Raw genomic sequence first — 17,682 nt, forward strand, 5'->3', positions numbered from 1 at the left:
GTAGCAATATGCCAGCGTGTTGTCCTCTGTCCTCCAAATGTTTCCTCTTCTGTGGGACGTTCTTCTTGGCTTAGGAGTTGGTTGTACCTGCGACAGTCATGAGCTGGGTTCTCGTTTGATGGCGGCTGCCTAAATCCGAGCTCGCCGAGTCCATGCTACCCGCACGTTCGGCTGGTGGCGGGGATCGGTGCTAAATATGTATACATCTCATCCTCAAAATTCTCTGTTTCCTCCAGAAGTACAGGGTTGACATTCAAGGCTGCTATCTCTTATGTACTCAGTCCGAAATTTCTGGCTGCCACAGTCTACTGTTTCTTTTCTCCTACTAATTGGCACATGAGGGAGGCGAAGTAATGGTGGTCTTCTACAACTGCCAGAAGTATCACATTGGGCAGTTGGTCACATCTTTTTCGTACGATTCTTTTCTGTTGCATTTTCTCTATTCGCTGGCACCACTTGGTGAGTTATTATGTCGTTGTGACATCACACACATCCATACCCGAGGCAGGATTCGAACCTGTGACCGTAGCAGCAGCGCGGTGCCAGACTGAAGCGCGTAGAACCCCTCCGCCACAACGGACGGCTATCCGTCTTTCTTTGGGGACCATGCCGACCACTACATGCAATGTGTTTTTCTTCGGCACGGTGGCATTCACCAGCAGGACAATGCACCGTGTCACACAGCTCGCAGTGTACGTGCGTGGTTCGAAGAGCACCAGGATGAGTTTACTGTGCTCCCTCGCCATCAAACTTCCCGGATTTAAACCCAATCGAGAATCCGTAGGACCACCTCGATGTGGCTGTTCGTGTCATTGATCCTCAACCGTGAAACCTAGCGCAGCTGGCCACGATACTGGAGTCGCCATGACTCCACATCCCTGTCGGGGTCTTCCAGAACCTCGTTGAATCTCTTCCTGAACGTACTGCGCTGCAAACGGCGGTTAATTAGGCTTCTGACAATTGGTTACACTAATGTGACTGGACAATGTAGTATTTTAAAGATTCATCTAGGTGTTGTGATTCATTCAGAGTTAAAAAGAAAAGAAACATCTGACACTTAAAAATGCCCCACAACTACTTCTTATAGCCTTTTACAGCGCGTGCGGGGTCAGTCATTATTGTTATAATTATTCTTCAATGGAGCCAAACGTAGATGATATACTACTATAATCAAAAAATGTATCCCTAATAGGACTCTGTATTATGTGCATCCGTCTCATGTTCTTGGTATCAATATATTTGTAATTCAGGAGTCATATTTCTTTAATTTTCCGAGATGACTGATTCTTTCATTTCCATTGGCCGTGATTTTCACATTTATGGGTCACATTACAGTGTCAATATGTGTTTTTTCGCCATCATTTTTCATTCCTCTATCACAGTGGACAGCTAGCAGCTAAGTATTCGATCATCTGCTATACAGACTTTAAATGCAAGACAGTTGAAAATAAAAATTAAAACATGATGAGAGTCTAGGTTTCATTTAATGAAACAGGTCATCTTGATGTGATGATGAATGACGGCGATGGTGGTGAAGTCCATGATACATTCCTTTCTGTTTTATAAGACAGTTTAGTGCAACAATGTGTTATCCACCTGGTACCTAGAAATAAGTAATCTTGCCTACTTTAGTGAACTCGGTCGCCTGACATAGGGCTGACTGTTGTTGTATCTCTTCAAGCATCTTTGAGGAATAGTATTTCCACTGACTCAACGGAATTTTCAGAACAAATCTGAGACACAGGAACATAAAAGTACCTCGTACTACATCATTTACATAATACCTTATTGGTTGGGCATCCACAGCAAAACTTCTACATATTGAATTAAAACCGCTGCTGTTATTGTAAATCCTTTTTTGAAGGCACGATCTGTTCGCAATTTTAAATTACATCATCAGGTGCAAACTGAATAAAAACAAGAAAAAAGCCGTAAATAGTTTTATGCAAAGACCATATGACAGGGACAAATAGTGTAGTGAATACACGGACTGACTGGATACCAAAACGTGGGCCCGCGGGGGCGGTGCATGCACTAAAATGGCTCTACGCCTTACCTCAATTTGAGAATTTAGTGTTTGGTTTGAAGATCATCATCATCATTATTTACGATGTTGATCTGTATGGAAAAGGTTGCTTTCATGTTGCCACAAGGATGGACACGAATCAAAATTACGAGCCTCCTTGCTTCGAACAGTTGATGACGGTTCAGTGCTATTGGCGACTCAGGGATGGGGTATGCTTCCCTGCATCACATGACCACCGCGGCACCATCTGTGCTATGCTGTACTTCGTATCCATGAAACCCGTGGCAGAATCCCTCACTCAAAAGACCAGCTATGGAATCACTTCTCATTTATCTAAAAAGTTATTCTTTTTGCATTTTCATTGCATATCTTGGAGCTACTTTCCCTAGCGGCTGTTTTATGAGCCTATCGTCCTACGTTGGACTGTTCGCTTAAACTGAACAACTACCACAAGCCGATATTGTGGCTACAGTGACTAGTATCTAAATTTCATAGCTCGTCTTTGAAACAGATAAAAACCATAAATCAACTCAAAGGAAGTGAAATCCTTGTCGTTTGGCTAAACAAAACGCAGGTTCTGTCGTCATGATTTCCACCTCAAAATACCAGATCGCTACTTCCAAATTTGCTCTTATCCTGAATTGTACAATGCTCATGAACACCCTCTTCCTTACTATTAAGCACAAGTCCCAGAATTCACAACACAGATGCTAACAGTTCTAAGATCTTCAATCACCTAACATTATCCATGCCCAAAAATGCCATTCGTCCTAATCGGTCTGTGCTAAAGTTAAACGCATTATCCTTCCCTGTAAACTTCATATCCCTAGAGAGACAAGCGCCCTGTCCCACTTTCTGCGTCCGCATGCCCTCCGTGATCTCGATTTTATACCAACTCATTAATTTTCCATTCCTCCTCGTATCTGTATAACTGTGTATGTTATGTGCCAAAATGGCCAGTCACTTGATTTAAAATCCCACCTCAACACCATTCCTAGTTAGAATTTCTGTGGTTTCCCTAAACCGTTTAAATGACTACTGGGATGTTTGCTTTGGAAACGACTCTAGCTTTTTCTTTCCTAAACATTGATCTCTGTCTGTAATGAACTCAAGATTAACGGGACACCAAAGCCTTATCTTCCTTCATTTGAACCGGAGCAACTACATTTTGTCTCAGAATGAGGCAGACGGATGCTTCACACTATACGAAATTCTCATTGTCTGAAGAGCACCAGTATGAGTTTACCGTACTTCCCTGGCCACCAAACTTTCCGGATTTAAACCCAATCGAGAATGTGTGAGACCATCTCGATTGGGCTCTCCGTGCCATGGATCCTCAACCATGAAACCTAGCGTAGCTGGCCACGGCACTAGAGTGACTCTATATCCCTGTCAGTACCTTCCAAACCCACAATAACTCGCTTCCTGCATGTCTCGCTCCACAAAAGATAGTTAATTAGGCTTCTGACGGTTGGTCACATTGATATAAAGTGTAGTTCTGTAAACCTAAATATTTATGAATTACTATGTACTTAATGCGTGATGTAAAGGTCATTTAAATATGTTCCTAGGTGTAAGAATCTGCACGAATGTTAGTGTATTATAACCATTTTCTCCACAGTAAAATTGGCTCAGTTGTAGGGGTGTAACAGGGTAGCTGGCAGCAGGTTTGAGATTCTTACAAAGAGGAAGATCGTAAGTAAGGCAGAAAGCTAAGGGAGCAGGGTGTTATTTGTAACAGACAGGCTGATGGTCAGGTATTTACCAAAAGGAAGTTCATGCGCATGACGGAGGACTGGAGCAGCAGGTGGAGAGCAGGCTGTGTAGGACCAACAGCGGTTGGCAACTGAGACAGGTCAGGAGTGGCAGAGAGATGCCCTACCAGGAGGGATAACACGCATATTGTAGAGAGCCAGTGATGCAGGATGAAGAGAAAATTAGGTTTCGCTCATCCCAGAGGACTCAGAAGCATGGCCGCTGACATCAGCAGACCTGCAGTGGCTGTCATATGTCTATCACGAAGGATAAAGCTGTAGGGCAGAGACGAAGTTGTGTGCAGTCCAACACATATGTAGGTGCAACTGGTAAACACAACCAGAACGACAATGGCTGTGAAGTACTTATGAAGTGTACAAGATGAAAATTTAGGGAAGGGAGACGGTAGAGCACAGAATAGAGTGTGTGCAAGTCAAGTAGCTGAGACAGGCACGCCGGCGTTTGGTTTGAAGTACGTACCAAAAGCGAAAGAATGCATACTGTAGAAAGTAATTAGCAGTAGGGCAGACAGCAGGTTGGGCACGCCCTAACTCTATGAAAAGAGCACCAACTATGACTGGGAAGCCTACAGCGGCGGTGAAATTCTTGTCAGGACGTAGAAAATGCACACGGTAGAGAGCCAGAACTGCAGGATGGAGTGCATCATAGCAGGGTGCTGGTCTGTTGATTTGGGGGAAGGGACCAAACAAAGAGGTCTACGGTCCCATTGGATTAGGGAAGGATGGAAAAGGAAGTCAGCCGTGCACTTTCAAAGGAACCATCCTGACATTTGCCTGAAGCGATTATTAAAATTGCTACACCAAGAAGAAATGCAGATGATAAACGGGTATTCATTGGACAAATATGTTATACTAGAACTGACATTTGATTACATTTTCATGCAATTTGGGTGCATAGATTCTGAGAAATCAGTACCCAGAACAACCACCTCTAGCCGTAATAACGGCCTTGATACGCCTGGGCATTGAGTCAAACAGTGCTTGGATGGCGTGTACAGATACAGCTGCCCATGCAGCTTCAACACGATACCACAGTTTATCAAGAGTAGTGACTGGCGTATTGTGACGAGCCAGTTGCTCGGTCACCATTGAACAGACGTTTTCAATTGGTGAGAGATCTGGAGAATGTGCTGGCTGGGGCAGCAGTCGAACATTTTCTGTATCCAGAAAGGCCTGTACAGGAACTGCAACATGCGGTCATGCATTATCCTGCTGAAATGTAGGGTTTGGCAGGGATCGAATGAAGGGTAGACCCACGGGTCGTAACGCATCTGAAATGTAACGTCCACTGTTCAAAGTGCCGTCAATGCGAACAAGAGGTGACCGAGACGTGTAACCAATGGCACCCCATACGATCACGCCGGATGATACGCCAGGTTGGCGATGACGAATACACGCTTCCAATGTGCGTTCACCGCGATGTCGCCAAACACGGTTGCGACCATGATGATGCTGTAAACAGAATCTGGATTCATCCGAAAAAATGACGTTTTGCCATTCGTGCACCCAGGTTCGTCGTTGAGTACACCATCGCAGGCCCTCCTGTCTGTGACGCAGCGTCAAGGGTAACCGCAGCCACGGTCTCCGAGCTGATAGTCCATGCTGCTGCAAACGTCGTCGAACTGTTCGTGCAGATGGTTGTTTTCTTGCAAACGTCCCCATCTGTTGACTCAGGGATCGAGACGTGGCTGCACGATCCGTTACAGCCATGCGGATAAGATGCCTGTCATCTCGACTGCTAGTGATACGAGGTCGTTGGGATCCAGCACGGCGTTCCGTATTACCCTCCTGAACCCACCGATTCCATATTCTGCTAACAGTCATTGTATCTCGGCCAACGCGAGCAGCAATGTCGCGATACGATAAACCGCAGTCGCGATAGGCAACAATCCAACGTTTATCAAAGTCGGAAACGTGATGGCACGCATTTCTCCTTCTTACACGAGGCATCACAACAACGTTTCTCCGGGCAACGCCGGTCAACTGCTGTTTGTGTACGAGAAATCGGTCGGAAACTTTCCTCATGTCAGCAGGTTGTAGGTGTCGCCACCGGCGCCAACCTTGTTTGAATGCTCTGAAAAGCTAATCATTTGCATATCACAGCATCTTCTGTGTTAAATAACATATCGGCTCAACCACTTGTTTGTAGTGTAAAACACTAAGATTGACGCGTTTCGGAAGTCAAGCTTCCACCATCAGAATAATAAAAAGTAAAATAACCTGTTAAAACTCGCTAAAATGAAACATGCACCAGGCACAATAAAACTGATAATAAAATTAAAACATCGTACCTACTTCCCTTATTGCAGCTGTGTCTTCCAAGGTGCATCTCCACATAGTCGTCAAGATATAAAAAACTCTAAAATGGTGTCGCCTATGGTGCTCAACATCTAACCACATGTTCCAAGGACCTCATGAAATGAGGAAACGGGACACCCCATGTTGGGAATAGATCAGGATCTCGTATTTTACATAGACAGGACAAAGGCAAAAAGCTGGATCTACTAGAACAGCTTGAAATTACGATACATAGCATGGATAATCAGAACACACTGAATGAACAGCTAACTGGTGATACAAATAACTTTTTCAAACATTTCATTGGTTTCCTTCAGTAACTACATTTTTAGCAATTGGCAGGATACCATCATTTCATGAGGTCCTTGGAACATGTATACGCTATCTGTTTGTATAGACATCTCTGTGACTTCCTTGTTTACTTGCGCGTGAGCTCACTCGCGTTTCAGTGTCGTGTTTGGCTATGTAGTGTGTGGTATCAACGAAGACGCACGGGCGGTTTACGACGATAGAGAGCCATGTGGTTAGATGTTGAACACCATAGGGGACACCATTTTAGAGTTTTTTATATTTTGACGACTCTGTGGAGATGCACCTTGGAAGACACGGCTGCAATAAGGGAAGTAGGTACGATGTTTTAATTTTATTATCAATTTTATTGTGCCTGGTGCATGTTCCATTTTAGCGAGTTTTAACAGGTTCTTTTACTTTTTATTATTCTGATGGTGGAAGCTTGACTTCCGAAACGCGTCAATCTTAGTGTTTTACACTATAAACAAGTGGCTGAGCATATATATTTTGTAACATTGACATTCACGACCACGACCTCTCATCCAGTAAGGATAAAATCACAGCAGCTTCTTCCTGTCGGTTAAATTTCGCGTCTGTAGAACCTCATCTTCGTGGTGTAGCGATTTTAATGGCCAGGAGTGTAAATCAGGTGGCCAGACACGGGTTTCAACCGTTATCCTACCGAATGTGACTCCATTGTGATAACCATGGCGCAACCCTGCTCGGTAGTGGGATGTGTGCAGCCAAGAGAGCACTCAGCCATGGAAGCTGATTTAGGCAGACCAACTCTGCCTGTGAGATACTTACCTGGGGGAAGAACGTGTGCATAACAGAGGGTAAGGATGGCAGGGTGAAGAGCAGGTTATTTGCAGCTCGATGAAAGTGCAAAAGCGACAGCCATAGGGGCATTTACTGTGAGGTACTTGTGTGGAGGTGGAGAGCCAAGGGAACCAAGCGAGCAACAGGTTGTGTGCAGGCCATAGTGCATGCAAGCATGGCAGCTCAAACAAGCAGGCTGACAGTGACTGTGAGGTATTGACTGTGAGGGAGAGTGCGCTTATGATGGAGAGACAGGGTAGCAAGGTAGACAGCAGGTTGCACATGGCTCAGAGAGCGCACAGCTGCAGCAACTGAGACAGGCAGGCCAGCAGCGGCTGTGAGTTATCGCACGCTGGAGAGCCAGGGCGGCAGGGCAGAGAGCAAGTTGGGCGTGGCTCAGAGTGTGCGAGGCGTGGCAGCTGAGACAGGCTGGCTGGCGGCAGCTATGAGGTACTTACCAGGAGGGAGAGCGCGCGCATGGTGGAGAGCCAGGGCGGCAGGGCGGAGAGGAGGTTGTGCGCCGCCCAGAGCGCGCGCAAGCGCGGCAGTTGAGACAGGCAGGCTGGGAGGGTCGCCAGCTGGTTGCGGTCGAGTCGCAGCTCTTGAAGTCTGCAACAGTAGACACACCACAATAGATTCGGCGTGAGTCAATGTATCCTGTGTTAGCAGTACAGCAGCAATAATAATACACAGCAGTGAATCCGTCAACTTCCGCGCGCTAAAAAATTTGAAGAAAGACGTAGTTCCATTCGTACTTAATATTGCACAATTTTAAAATTCAACCTGGTGGAGTGATGTCTGTTTTGAGATCTGACTATCATGGGTATTGCATAGATGAGCCGCTTCCTTGGTGAGAGAGGGGTCGAGTTTATTGAACTAAGGGAACAGGCCTGGGTGGACCATAAATGTGTTGTCCGATCTTGTAGTCGCTGTTCGACTGATGTTGTGTTTAGAAGGGCGGTTTACAAAGCTCAGTGCGTTCATTCGCATCTAGAACATCTTGGCTAAATGCATAAACTAAAAACTAAACTCCGTCCGAACAGGCCTTGGAAGGCCCAACGGCACGGATCGGCTGCCGTGCCATCCTCAGACCACAGGGCGTCACTGGATATGGATATGGAGGGGCATGTCGTCAGTACACCGCTCTCCCGCCCGTATGTCAGTTTACGGGACCGGAGCCGCTACTTCTCAATCAAGTAGCTCCTCAGTTTGTCTCGCAACGGCTGAGTGCACCCCGCTTGCCAGGGTCTACCAACAGTGTCTCCTCAACGACCATCCAAGTGATAAGCCCAGCCCGGCAGCGCTTGACTTCGGTGATCTGACGGGAACTTGTTACCACTGCGGCAAGGCCGTTGGCAAATGCATAAACTACTCTACCTTTAAATACGCTCATAGACAACTATAGTGAGAACGACGTAAGTGATAAAAACACTGTTGCTGGAGTGCTGCCGGCCGCTGTGGCCGAGCGTTTCTAGGCGCTTCAGTCCGGAACCGCGCTGCTGCTACGGTCGCAGGTTCGAATCCTACCTCGGGCATGGATCTGTGTGATGTCCTTAGGTTAGTTGGGTTTAAGTACTTGTAAGTCTAGGAGTGCAATCTGTGCATGATTGATTACTGTCAGATATTCTTCATTGTAACAATGGTTTGATTGACCACATAACAAAACATTGGTCAGTAGACCTATGTTGGGCAACAAGAAGATGTCTCTTCATCCTGAGAACCTAAAGACTTCGAACCAGTTTAGTATGCATCTCCTCCTTTTTCTTCTTTTTCCTAGAGTTTATTCCATCTAGTAAGAAGGGGTGCGCTTTTTCAGGATGACCTTCCTGACAACAGTCCTCAAGGTCATATAAGGGAGGAACGGATATTCTATCTATCTGTGAATCATGTAAACTTCGTTCTGTGTGGCATTGTATTTTAAATATTTATATTTACATCGGACCTTGAGATGTGGCAGTGACATGGTATTTTCCTGTCCACCCTCATTTCCGAACGTAATATTACGTAATCTACATGGTCTGGTCACATTAATATGACCACCACCTATGTTCGATGTCAGCGTGCAATCACGACTCACAGATGGCAGGTGGAGGGTATATAAAGCGTGAAAGTAGATGCGAAAAACAGTGCAGTCATTGTCCTAATGTGGAAGTAGAGCGATTTATCCAACGTCCAAGAGGGCATGGCCATTGGCTTCAGCATCAAGGGTGGAAACATTTCCGAAACGACAAAGTTTGTAAATTCTTCGACTGCTGCCGGGGTTAAAGTATACCATGCGTGGCAAAATGGTGCCATCAAAAACGGACGCCAAGGAAATGTGGTGCAGTACAGGCCATAGATGACTGCGGTGAATGACGGATTTGGAGATGTGTACAGGTTAACAGATGTGCAGAAGACGAGCAACTGACCGTCCAGGTGAACCAAGGGGCTACCAACAGTGTCTCCTCAACGACCATCAGCGAATGTTGCTACCTATGGGCCACCGCAGTGGGTGCCTGGTCCGTGCACCAATGCTGACTGCTGCTCATCAGCGGCAAAGGTTGGAATTTACACGCCAGAACCGCAACTGGACGTCCACTGAATGGCGACAGGTTTCCTTTTCTGATGAATCACGTTTTATGCTCCATCGGAGAGATGGACGTTGGCGTGTATGGCATGAAACGTCTGAAAGCAAAGGGTTCAGGCTGGAGGAGGGAGCGTTGTGGTCTGCGGAACGCTTCCGGGGCATACCCTGGGTGATCTCGTCGTTCTGGAAGGCACAATAAATCAGTACAAGTGTGCATCTATCCTTGAGAACCTGTTCACCCCAGTACGCAGTTGGTTTTTCCTCGGCACGCGGGATTAGCTGGACGGTCTAGGGCGCTGCAGTCATGGACTGCGTGGCTGGTCCCGACGGAGGTTCGAGTCCTCCCTCGGGCATGGGTGCGTGTGTTTGTCCTTAGGATAATTTAGGTTAAGTAGTGTGTAAGCTTAGGGACTGATGACCTTAGCAGTTAAGTCCCATAAGATTTTACACACACACATTCCTCGGCACGACCGCATCTACTAGCAGACAGTGCAACGTGTTACACAGCTCGAAGTGTACGTGCTTAGCTCGAAGAGCTGCAGGATGAGTTTACCGTACTCCCGTGGCCACCAAAATCCCCGGATTTAAACCCAATCGAGAATTTGTTGGACCAGCTTGATGGGGCTGTTCGCGCCACGGATCCTCCAACGAGAAACCTAGAGCAGCTGACCAAGGAACTGTAGTCTGCAGGGCTCCACATCCCTGCCTGTACCTAAAAGAACCGACTCTCTACATGCACGTACAGCAGCAGTCCACGCTGCAAAATGTGGCTTTTGCACAGGATCACATTACTGTTACTGAACAGCGCATTAAGTTAAGGAACAGCACTACTTATTTTGTAATACATCATAAAATATGCAGCTGGAAACCTGCAATTTATTGATGCTTCTCTTTGAGCCATCAGTGTTCTGACTGGCTTGATGTGGTCCGCCACTAGTATCTCCCATGTGCCAACCTTTTCATCTCACAGTAGCACTTACAACCTACGTCCTCAATTATTTGGTGGATGTATTCCAATCTCTGCCCCCCTCTAGGGTTTTTACCCTCTGCAACTCCCTCTAGTATCATGGAAGTTATTCCCTGATGTCTTAACATATGTCTTATCTGCATCTCCCTTCTTCTTGTCAATGTTTCCGTGTATTCCTTTCCTCCCCGATTTTCTAGAGATCTTTCCCATTCCCTACCTTAACAGTGGATTTAATTTTCGACATTATTCTGCAACACCACACTTCAAATGGTTCTATTCTCGTCTGTTCCGGTTTTCCTGTAGTCCATGTCTCACTGCCATACAATGCTATGCTCCAAACGTATATTCTCAGAAGGTTCTTTCTCAAATTAAGACCTATGTTTGATAGAAGATTTCTCTTAGACAGGAATGCCCTTTTCGCCAATGCTAGTCTGCTTTTTGTGTCCTTCTTGCCCTGTCTACCGTGGGTTATTTTGTTGCGTCGGTAGCAGAATTCCTTAACTATATCTACTGCCTGATCACAAATCCTGATGTTAAGTTTCTCACTGTTCTCGTTTCCGCTACTTATCATTACTTTCGCCTTTCTTCGAGTTATTCTCAATCAGTATTAGACTGTTCACTCTATTCAGCATGTCCTGTAAGGGTTCTTTACTTTCACTAGATCCAATATCTCATTTCGGAATCTCTGCCTGACCATGATGTAATCTAACTGAAATCTTCCTGTATCTCCTGGCCTTTTACAACTATACCTCCTCCTCTTGTGGTTCTTGAACAGAGTATTCGCTGTTGCCATCTGACACTTACTGCGGAACTCAATTAGTCTCTCTTCTTTGTCACTCCTACTACCAAGCCAATATTCACCCGTAACTCTTACTTTTACTCCTTCCCCTACAACCGCATTCCAGTCCCCCAAGACTCTTAAATTTTCATCTCCGTTTACGTACTGAATTACCCGTTCAGTATCCTCATATGCTCTCCCTGCCTCCTCTTCTGCTGCTTGCTACGTCGGCATGCATACCTGAACTATTGTTGGTGTAGGCGCGCTGTCGATTCTAAAGAGAACAACACTATCACTGAACTACACACAGTAACTCACTCTCTGCCCTACCTTTCTATTCTTAACCAGTCTTACTCCCGTTATACCATATTATGCTGCTGTTTATATTACTCTATACTCGTCTGACCAGAAATCCTTGTCTTCTTTCCATTTCACTTCACTGACGCCCACTATATCTAGGTTGAGCGTTAGCATTTCCATTTTCAGATTTTCTAGTTTCCCTACCACGTTCAAATTCCTAATATTCCATGCACCGATTCGTAGAGTGTTATCCTTCCGTTGGGTATTCAATCTTTATGTCATAGTTAGCTCTCCTTTGCACTTACCTCCCGGAGATGCGAATGGGGGACTACTCCGCAATCTTTTGCCCATGGAGAGATTATCATAACACTTTTAAAGTACAGGCAACATATCCTGTGGATAAACGTCGTGTGTCTTTTGCAGTGGTTTCCATTACTTTCGGTATCCTCACGCCGTTGATCACTGCTGATTCTTCTGCCTTTTAGGGCAGTGTCCCACCCCATGGGCAAGAGTGTTCCCTGAACCTATGTTCTCTCCTACGCCCTCTTTGACAAGGCCGTTGGTAGAATGACGGGGACTTCTTATGCCGGAAGTCTTCGGCAGCCATTGATGGTGATTTTTGTTCATAATGTAAGGGGTGGCGGGATTCGAACGCGGACGCTTTGATTAGTAATCAAAGACGTTACCCCTAGACCACGAGAATGGGACTTAACCACCCCAAAATACGACGTATGATTCGTGTGTTATGTGTATCAGAACTCATGTAGGCGAGTGACAGCCGTGTCTGACGATCGATACGCAAGGAGGCGAGGCGTGGCTGCAGGAGAGGCGAATCCACTAGTGTAGGCGGAAGCTAGGTCCCGTAAAGGGGGGGGGGGGGGGGGAAGAGATGCATCGAATATTCTAGATGGATGGTGCAGGAAAGACACAGTTTCAGCGGGAACACCCCTTGACCCTACAGGTTTGGAGAGAGGACATTGTACTTCCGTAAAAATACGTTTTTGTGGTATCCACCACTATTAAATCTCCGCACCGAGCAGCGGCGCGCTCCATTAAGCGCGGCCGAGAAACGCATCGTCGGCCGCACTTCTCCGTGCGTGGCCCGCTGCTAACATCGCAGGCAGCCTTCGCGCGCGCGCACTTCAAACCACAGCGAACTAACTAATGTAAATCCACCCGACGATGGAGGTTTAAACCTTTGAAACGCGTCGTGAAAATAAATAGAACGGTGTGACTGGTAACAGTAAACTTGTTGTTTCATTTAATGTCAATAACAGTCACGGTAAAGCCTAACCTAAAATATTCGCATTTAAAGTTCTTGATGTGCTATTCAAGGCAGCGGACGTTCCTGCAGGGGGCTTTGTGGACACACTGCACACAGAGCAGTGAACCGCTCCCTGAGGTGTGTATGAAGCCACGAGTCATCTAAATAAGCCACTAACCGTTTTAACTCTAAACCATTAGCCATTTTAATTCAGACCATAGTGATAACTTCACAGCCAGAACAAATTTTCTCAGAGTTTCCTATCTAGTGTTGAAATCCACTTCAGCGTGACAAAAATACTAAAGTTTTTGCACAGCTTAGATTTCCTTACATTGTTTATAATATCGCAGAAGTTCTTGTTTGATAATACATTCATTCTTATCGTCAGTTAAATATTTATTATGTGCACTTTTCTACATTTCCTTCCGGGTATGTACTGAATGTCACTCCGCTTGGCACCGTGTCCTTCCTCTCGTAATTTACACACCATCGAATTATTCAACTTTCGCTTTTGCTAGGGTGTCCCGCTGCCTTTCTGTACCTCTTCAACGTCGAGTGGGGCTTTTCCAATTCACGTGACCAAGTCAGTTCCCATTACTGCCGGGACTACGGTTCATTTAACTGAAATGCAGAATGAAATGCAGAATGCATAACGTGGCCTTGGTTTGAACTAGATGTTCTGTCTCCCACTTTAGAAACTTACAAGGAGACCATTCGGCATGGTAAGTAAAGTTCATAACTCGGATGTCAATCCCACAAAGCAGTTCATTACATCTCTCCAACTTTGAAGGTTTCCATGGACCTTTAATTCACTAAAAATAATACGATGTTTTTCGACAGGTCCCCTGGCTCACTCATTAGCAATGGAGAATGGCAATCGGTAATCAATAGATTACAGGTTCAAAACTCGCTATGATGTCTTTTTCTTGTATTTTCCATTCAGTTCGAATAACTGCCTCATTTATCTACAAAATTCATCAAATATACACCAGTTAACACGAATCTAATTATCATTGTGCTATCAAATACCGATACCACCCCATGGGCATCAGTTGGCAATGGAATTCCAAATTTCTGTTAGGTGATAATAGCGGTCGTGCAGGATCTGGCGGACCCAATGCGCCCACTGAGCCACACCCACAGAGCCACGCATCCTGAACTCTGAACCACAAGCGCCCTTTGCCATTCAGTTCGAATACCTGCGTCATATTCATCAAATATACACCAGTTAACACGATATAGGACGGTCGGCGGAAGCCACTTGGCTCACTTGCACTTAGAGCCTCATTGCTATGACACCATCATTCGCGCTTAGTACAGCGAACCTCATCCTAGTTGCTGTTGTAGGAGCTGGATCATAATTCTTGCTACGATGTTTGTAATGAATCTTCATTTGCCTGGAGAAATAAAAAATAAATCTTCTCTTTGTTATGTTAACTTGTTCACTGATCATTTCTGCTCCTGTCCAGCTTTCCTGCGACAACAGTTGGCCCACCACCCTGTAGCCCGCCTCTCCTTACCACTGTGTACGAATTCGTGCACAACAATCATTTGTAAGAAAAATCCACGTCTTCGTTTTTCGGATTGCATATTGCATACAAAATTCCAGTTTTCACTGCAAATATGACGTCTTAAGCATCGATATTTTATAAAAGATTCTTAATAATTTTGTAATGCTTTTGTATTTAAACTATCTTTTATAAAATATCGACAATTAAGAATTAATATTTGCAATGAGTGAGAATGTAATTAGAAATAAAACTTCATTTTTCGTAATAATTATTATTATGTATGTGGCAATTAGCATATATTTAAATATGCATATATTTAAATGTGCAGGGATTCGAATTGAACTAAAAATAAAACGAAAATCATTGATCGATTTATTACCCAATGGTAAAGAGTAAGCCATGCCACCTGTCGAGAAAATCGCCTTCATTTTAGTAAATTGATGGTCCACGGAAGTCTTCAAAGTATATTTTCGAGAATGTTTGCGAGTTGCACAGAACTGCTTTGTGTGATTGATATCCGAGTTTTGAACTTCACGTACTACAAATCTAAAAAAAATTACAAAAATCCCGGTAGTCTCCTTGTTAGTCACAATCGTCTAAATGAGGAAGGCCGTGTCGGGATCTGAGTGAGTCCTCCTCAATGCGTAGCCACTGAACCACGTCGCGCAGTGGAGATAAAGACGACCCTCCTAATTGGGACCCTCTTCAAGGTGGTGCGACGGCTAAGATAAGTGGCAGCTTGTGGGGAGAGATAGGCGTATAAACACAGATGCAGGTGCAGGCAGCCTAGAGATAGCAGTGTAAACACAGCGCCGGGCAGCCTTGTCCCCGCGGCGCGGCCGTGGGCTGGCGGCCGTTGGCGCGACCCGGTTGCTCGCGCGCGCATGCGCCGGCACGCGGCCTTGCTGGCGTGGGGCAGCTTTCCCCGCGGCTGTAACACCTCCAGCTTCCTGGCGGACTTCGTCGTCCACCGACACACACCACTGTCTGATCACTGGTCACCCCCTATTAACTGCAGCACACGTCCTACCTTCGTGCTTTGATTGTGATTCGTAGAGGGCGGATTGATATTTGCAAAAATAATGGCTAAGTGCGAGTAGAACTCCCGCTCTAAGAGTCATGTGCATACACAATTATGTGTGTAGATAGTTCATCTACACGGGGGCTCAAGAATGTTAAAGATTTTTGCTTGGTTATCGACATCGGTACTGGCATTATACACTACTGGCCATTAAAATTGCTACACCACGAAGATGACGTGCTACAGACGCGAAATTTACCGGCAGGAAGAAGATACTGTGATATGCAAATGATTAGCTTTTCAGAGCATTCACACAATGTTGACGCCGGTGGCGACACTAACAACGTGCTGACATGAGGAAAGTTTCCAACCGATTTCTCATACACAAACAGCAGTTGACCGGCGTTGCCTGGTGAAACGTTGTTGTGATGCCTCGTGTAAGGAGGAGAAATGCGTACCATCACGTTTCTGACTTTGATAAAGGTCGGATTGTAGCCTATCGCGATTACGGTTTATCGTATCCCGACATTGCCGCTAGCGTTGGTCGAGATCCAATAACTGTTAGCAGAATATGGAATCGGTGGGTTCAGGAGGGTAATACGGAACGCCGTGCTGGATCCCAACGGCCTCGTATCACTAGCAGTCGAGATGACAGGCATCTTATCCGCATGGCTGTAACGGATCGTGCAGCCACGTCTCGATCCCTGAGTCAACAGATGGGGACGTTTTGCAAGACAACAGCCATCAGCACGAACATTTCGACGACGTTTGCAGCAGCATGGACTATCAGCTCGGAGACCATGGCAGCGGTTACCCTTGACGCTCCATCACAGACAGGAGCGCCTGCGATGGTGTACACAACGACGAACCTGGGTGCACGAATGGCAAAACGTCATTTTTTCGGATGAATTCTGGTTCTGTTTACAGCATCATGATGGTCGCATCCGTGTTTGGCGACATCGCGGTGAACGCATATTGGAAGCGAGTATTCGTCATCGCCATACTGGCATATCACCCGGCGTGATGGTATGGGGTGCCATTGGTTACACGTCTTGGCCACCTCTTGTTCGCATTGACGGCACTTTGAACAGTGGACGTTACATTTCAGATGTGTTACGACCCGTGGCTCTATCCTTCATTCGATCCCTGCGACACACTACATTTCAGCAGGATAATGCACGACTGCATGTTGCAGGTCCTGTACGGGCCTTTATGGATACAGAAAAATGTTCGACTGCTGCCCTGGCCAGCACATTCTCCAGATCTTTCACCAACTGAAAACGTCTGGTCAATGGTGGCCGAGCAACTGGCTCGTCACAATACACCAGTTACTACTCTTAATGAACTGTGGTATCGTGTTGAAGCTACATGGGCAGCTGTACCTGTACACGCCATCCAAGCACTGTTTGACTCAATGCCCAGGCGTATCAAGGCCGTTTCTACTGCCAGAGGTGGTCGGTCGTTCTGGGTACTGATTTCTCAGGATCTGTGCACCCAAATTGCGTGAAAATGTAATCATATGTCAGTTCTAGTATAATATATTTGTCCAATGAATGCCCGTTTATCATCTGCATTTCTTCTTGGTGTAGCAATTTTAATGGCCAGTAGTGTATCAAGCCCAAGTATTCTAAGACTTCCGAGAATGTTTTAAGTTTAATTGTATTGTGTTGTCACGCATCTGCTATTGCAATTCCTGGAAAAAAGGGAATTAACACACACAAAGTGTTTTTTTCTTGCGATATGGTTACAATTTAACAATTTTCGGACTTTGCCTTTACCTGTACTGTGAAGCCTTGCTTCTTGCCAAATTTCATGATTCTAGGTTGACAGGATGTACCTTACAGATTTTGGCGAGTGAATTTGCGAATATCAAAATATGTGACATAAATGACAGCATCTTTGGATTGCATTGATGTAGAAGCTTTGATTTTTCGACTGCCAAGTATGTGACATAAATTTTAACTGCCGCCCGCGGTGGTCTAGCGGTTCTAGGCGCGCAGTCCGGAACCGCGCGACTGCTACGGTCACAGGTTCGAATCCTGCCTCGGGCATGGATGTGTGTGATG

General features: G+C 45.7%; 1 protein-coding gene across 1 annotated transcript in view; it reads right to left on the reverse strand.

The window, feature by feature from the left end:
- LOC124775756 (protein phosphatase PHLPP-like protein) overlaps positions 1 to 17,682 on the reverse strand; it is a 241,492-nt gene that overhangs the window by 119,719 nt on the left and 104,091 nt on the right. Inside the window, exon 3 of the mRNA XM_047250585.1 lies at positions 7,668 to 7,818. Within this exon, the coding sequence (XP_047106541.1) occupies positions 7,668 to 7,818 (151 nt within the window). The remainder of the gene's footprint in view (positions 1 to 7,667; positions 7,819 to 17,682) is intronic.

The sequence above is a fragment of the Schistocerca piceifrons genome, chromosome 2 (genome assembly GCF_021461385.2).
Source record: "Schistocerca piceifrons isolate TAMUIC-IGC-003096 chromosome 2, iqSchPice1.1, whole genome shotgun sequence".
NCBI lineage: Eukaryota > Metazoa > Arthropoda > Insecta > Orthoptera > Acrididae > Schistocerca > Schistocerca piceifrons.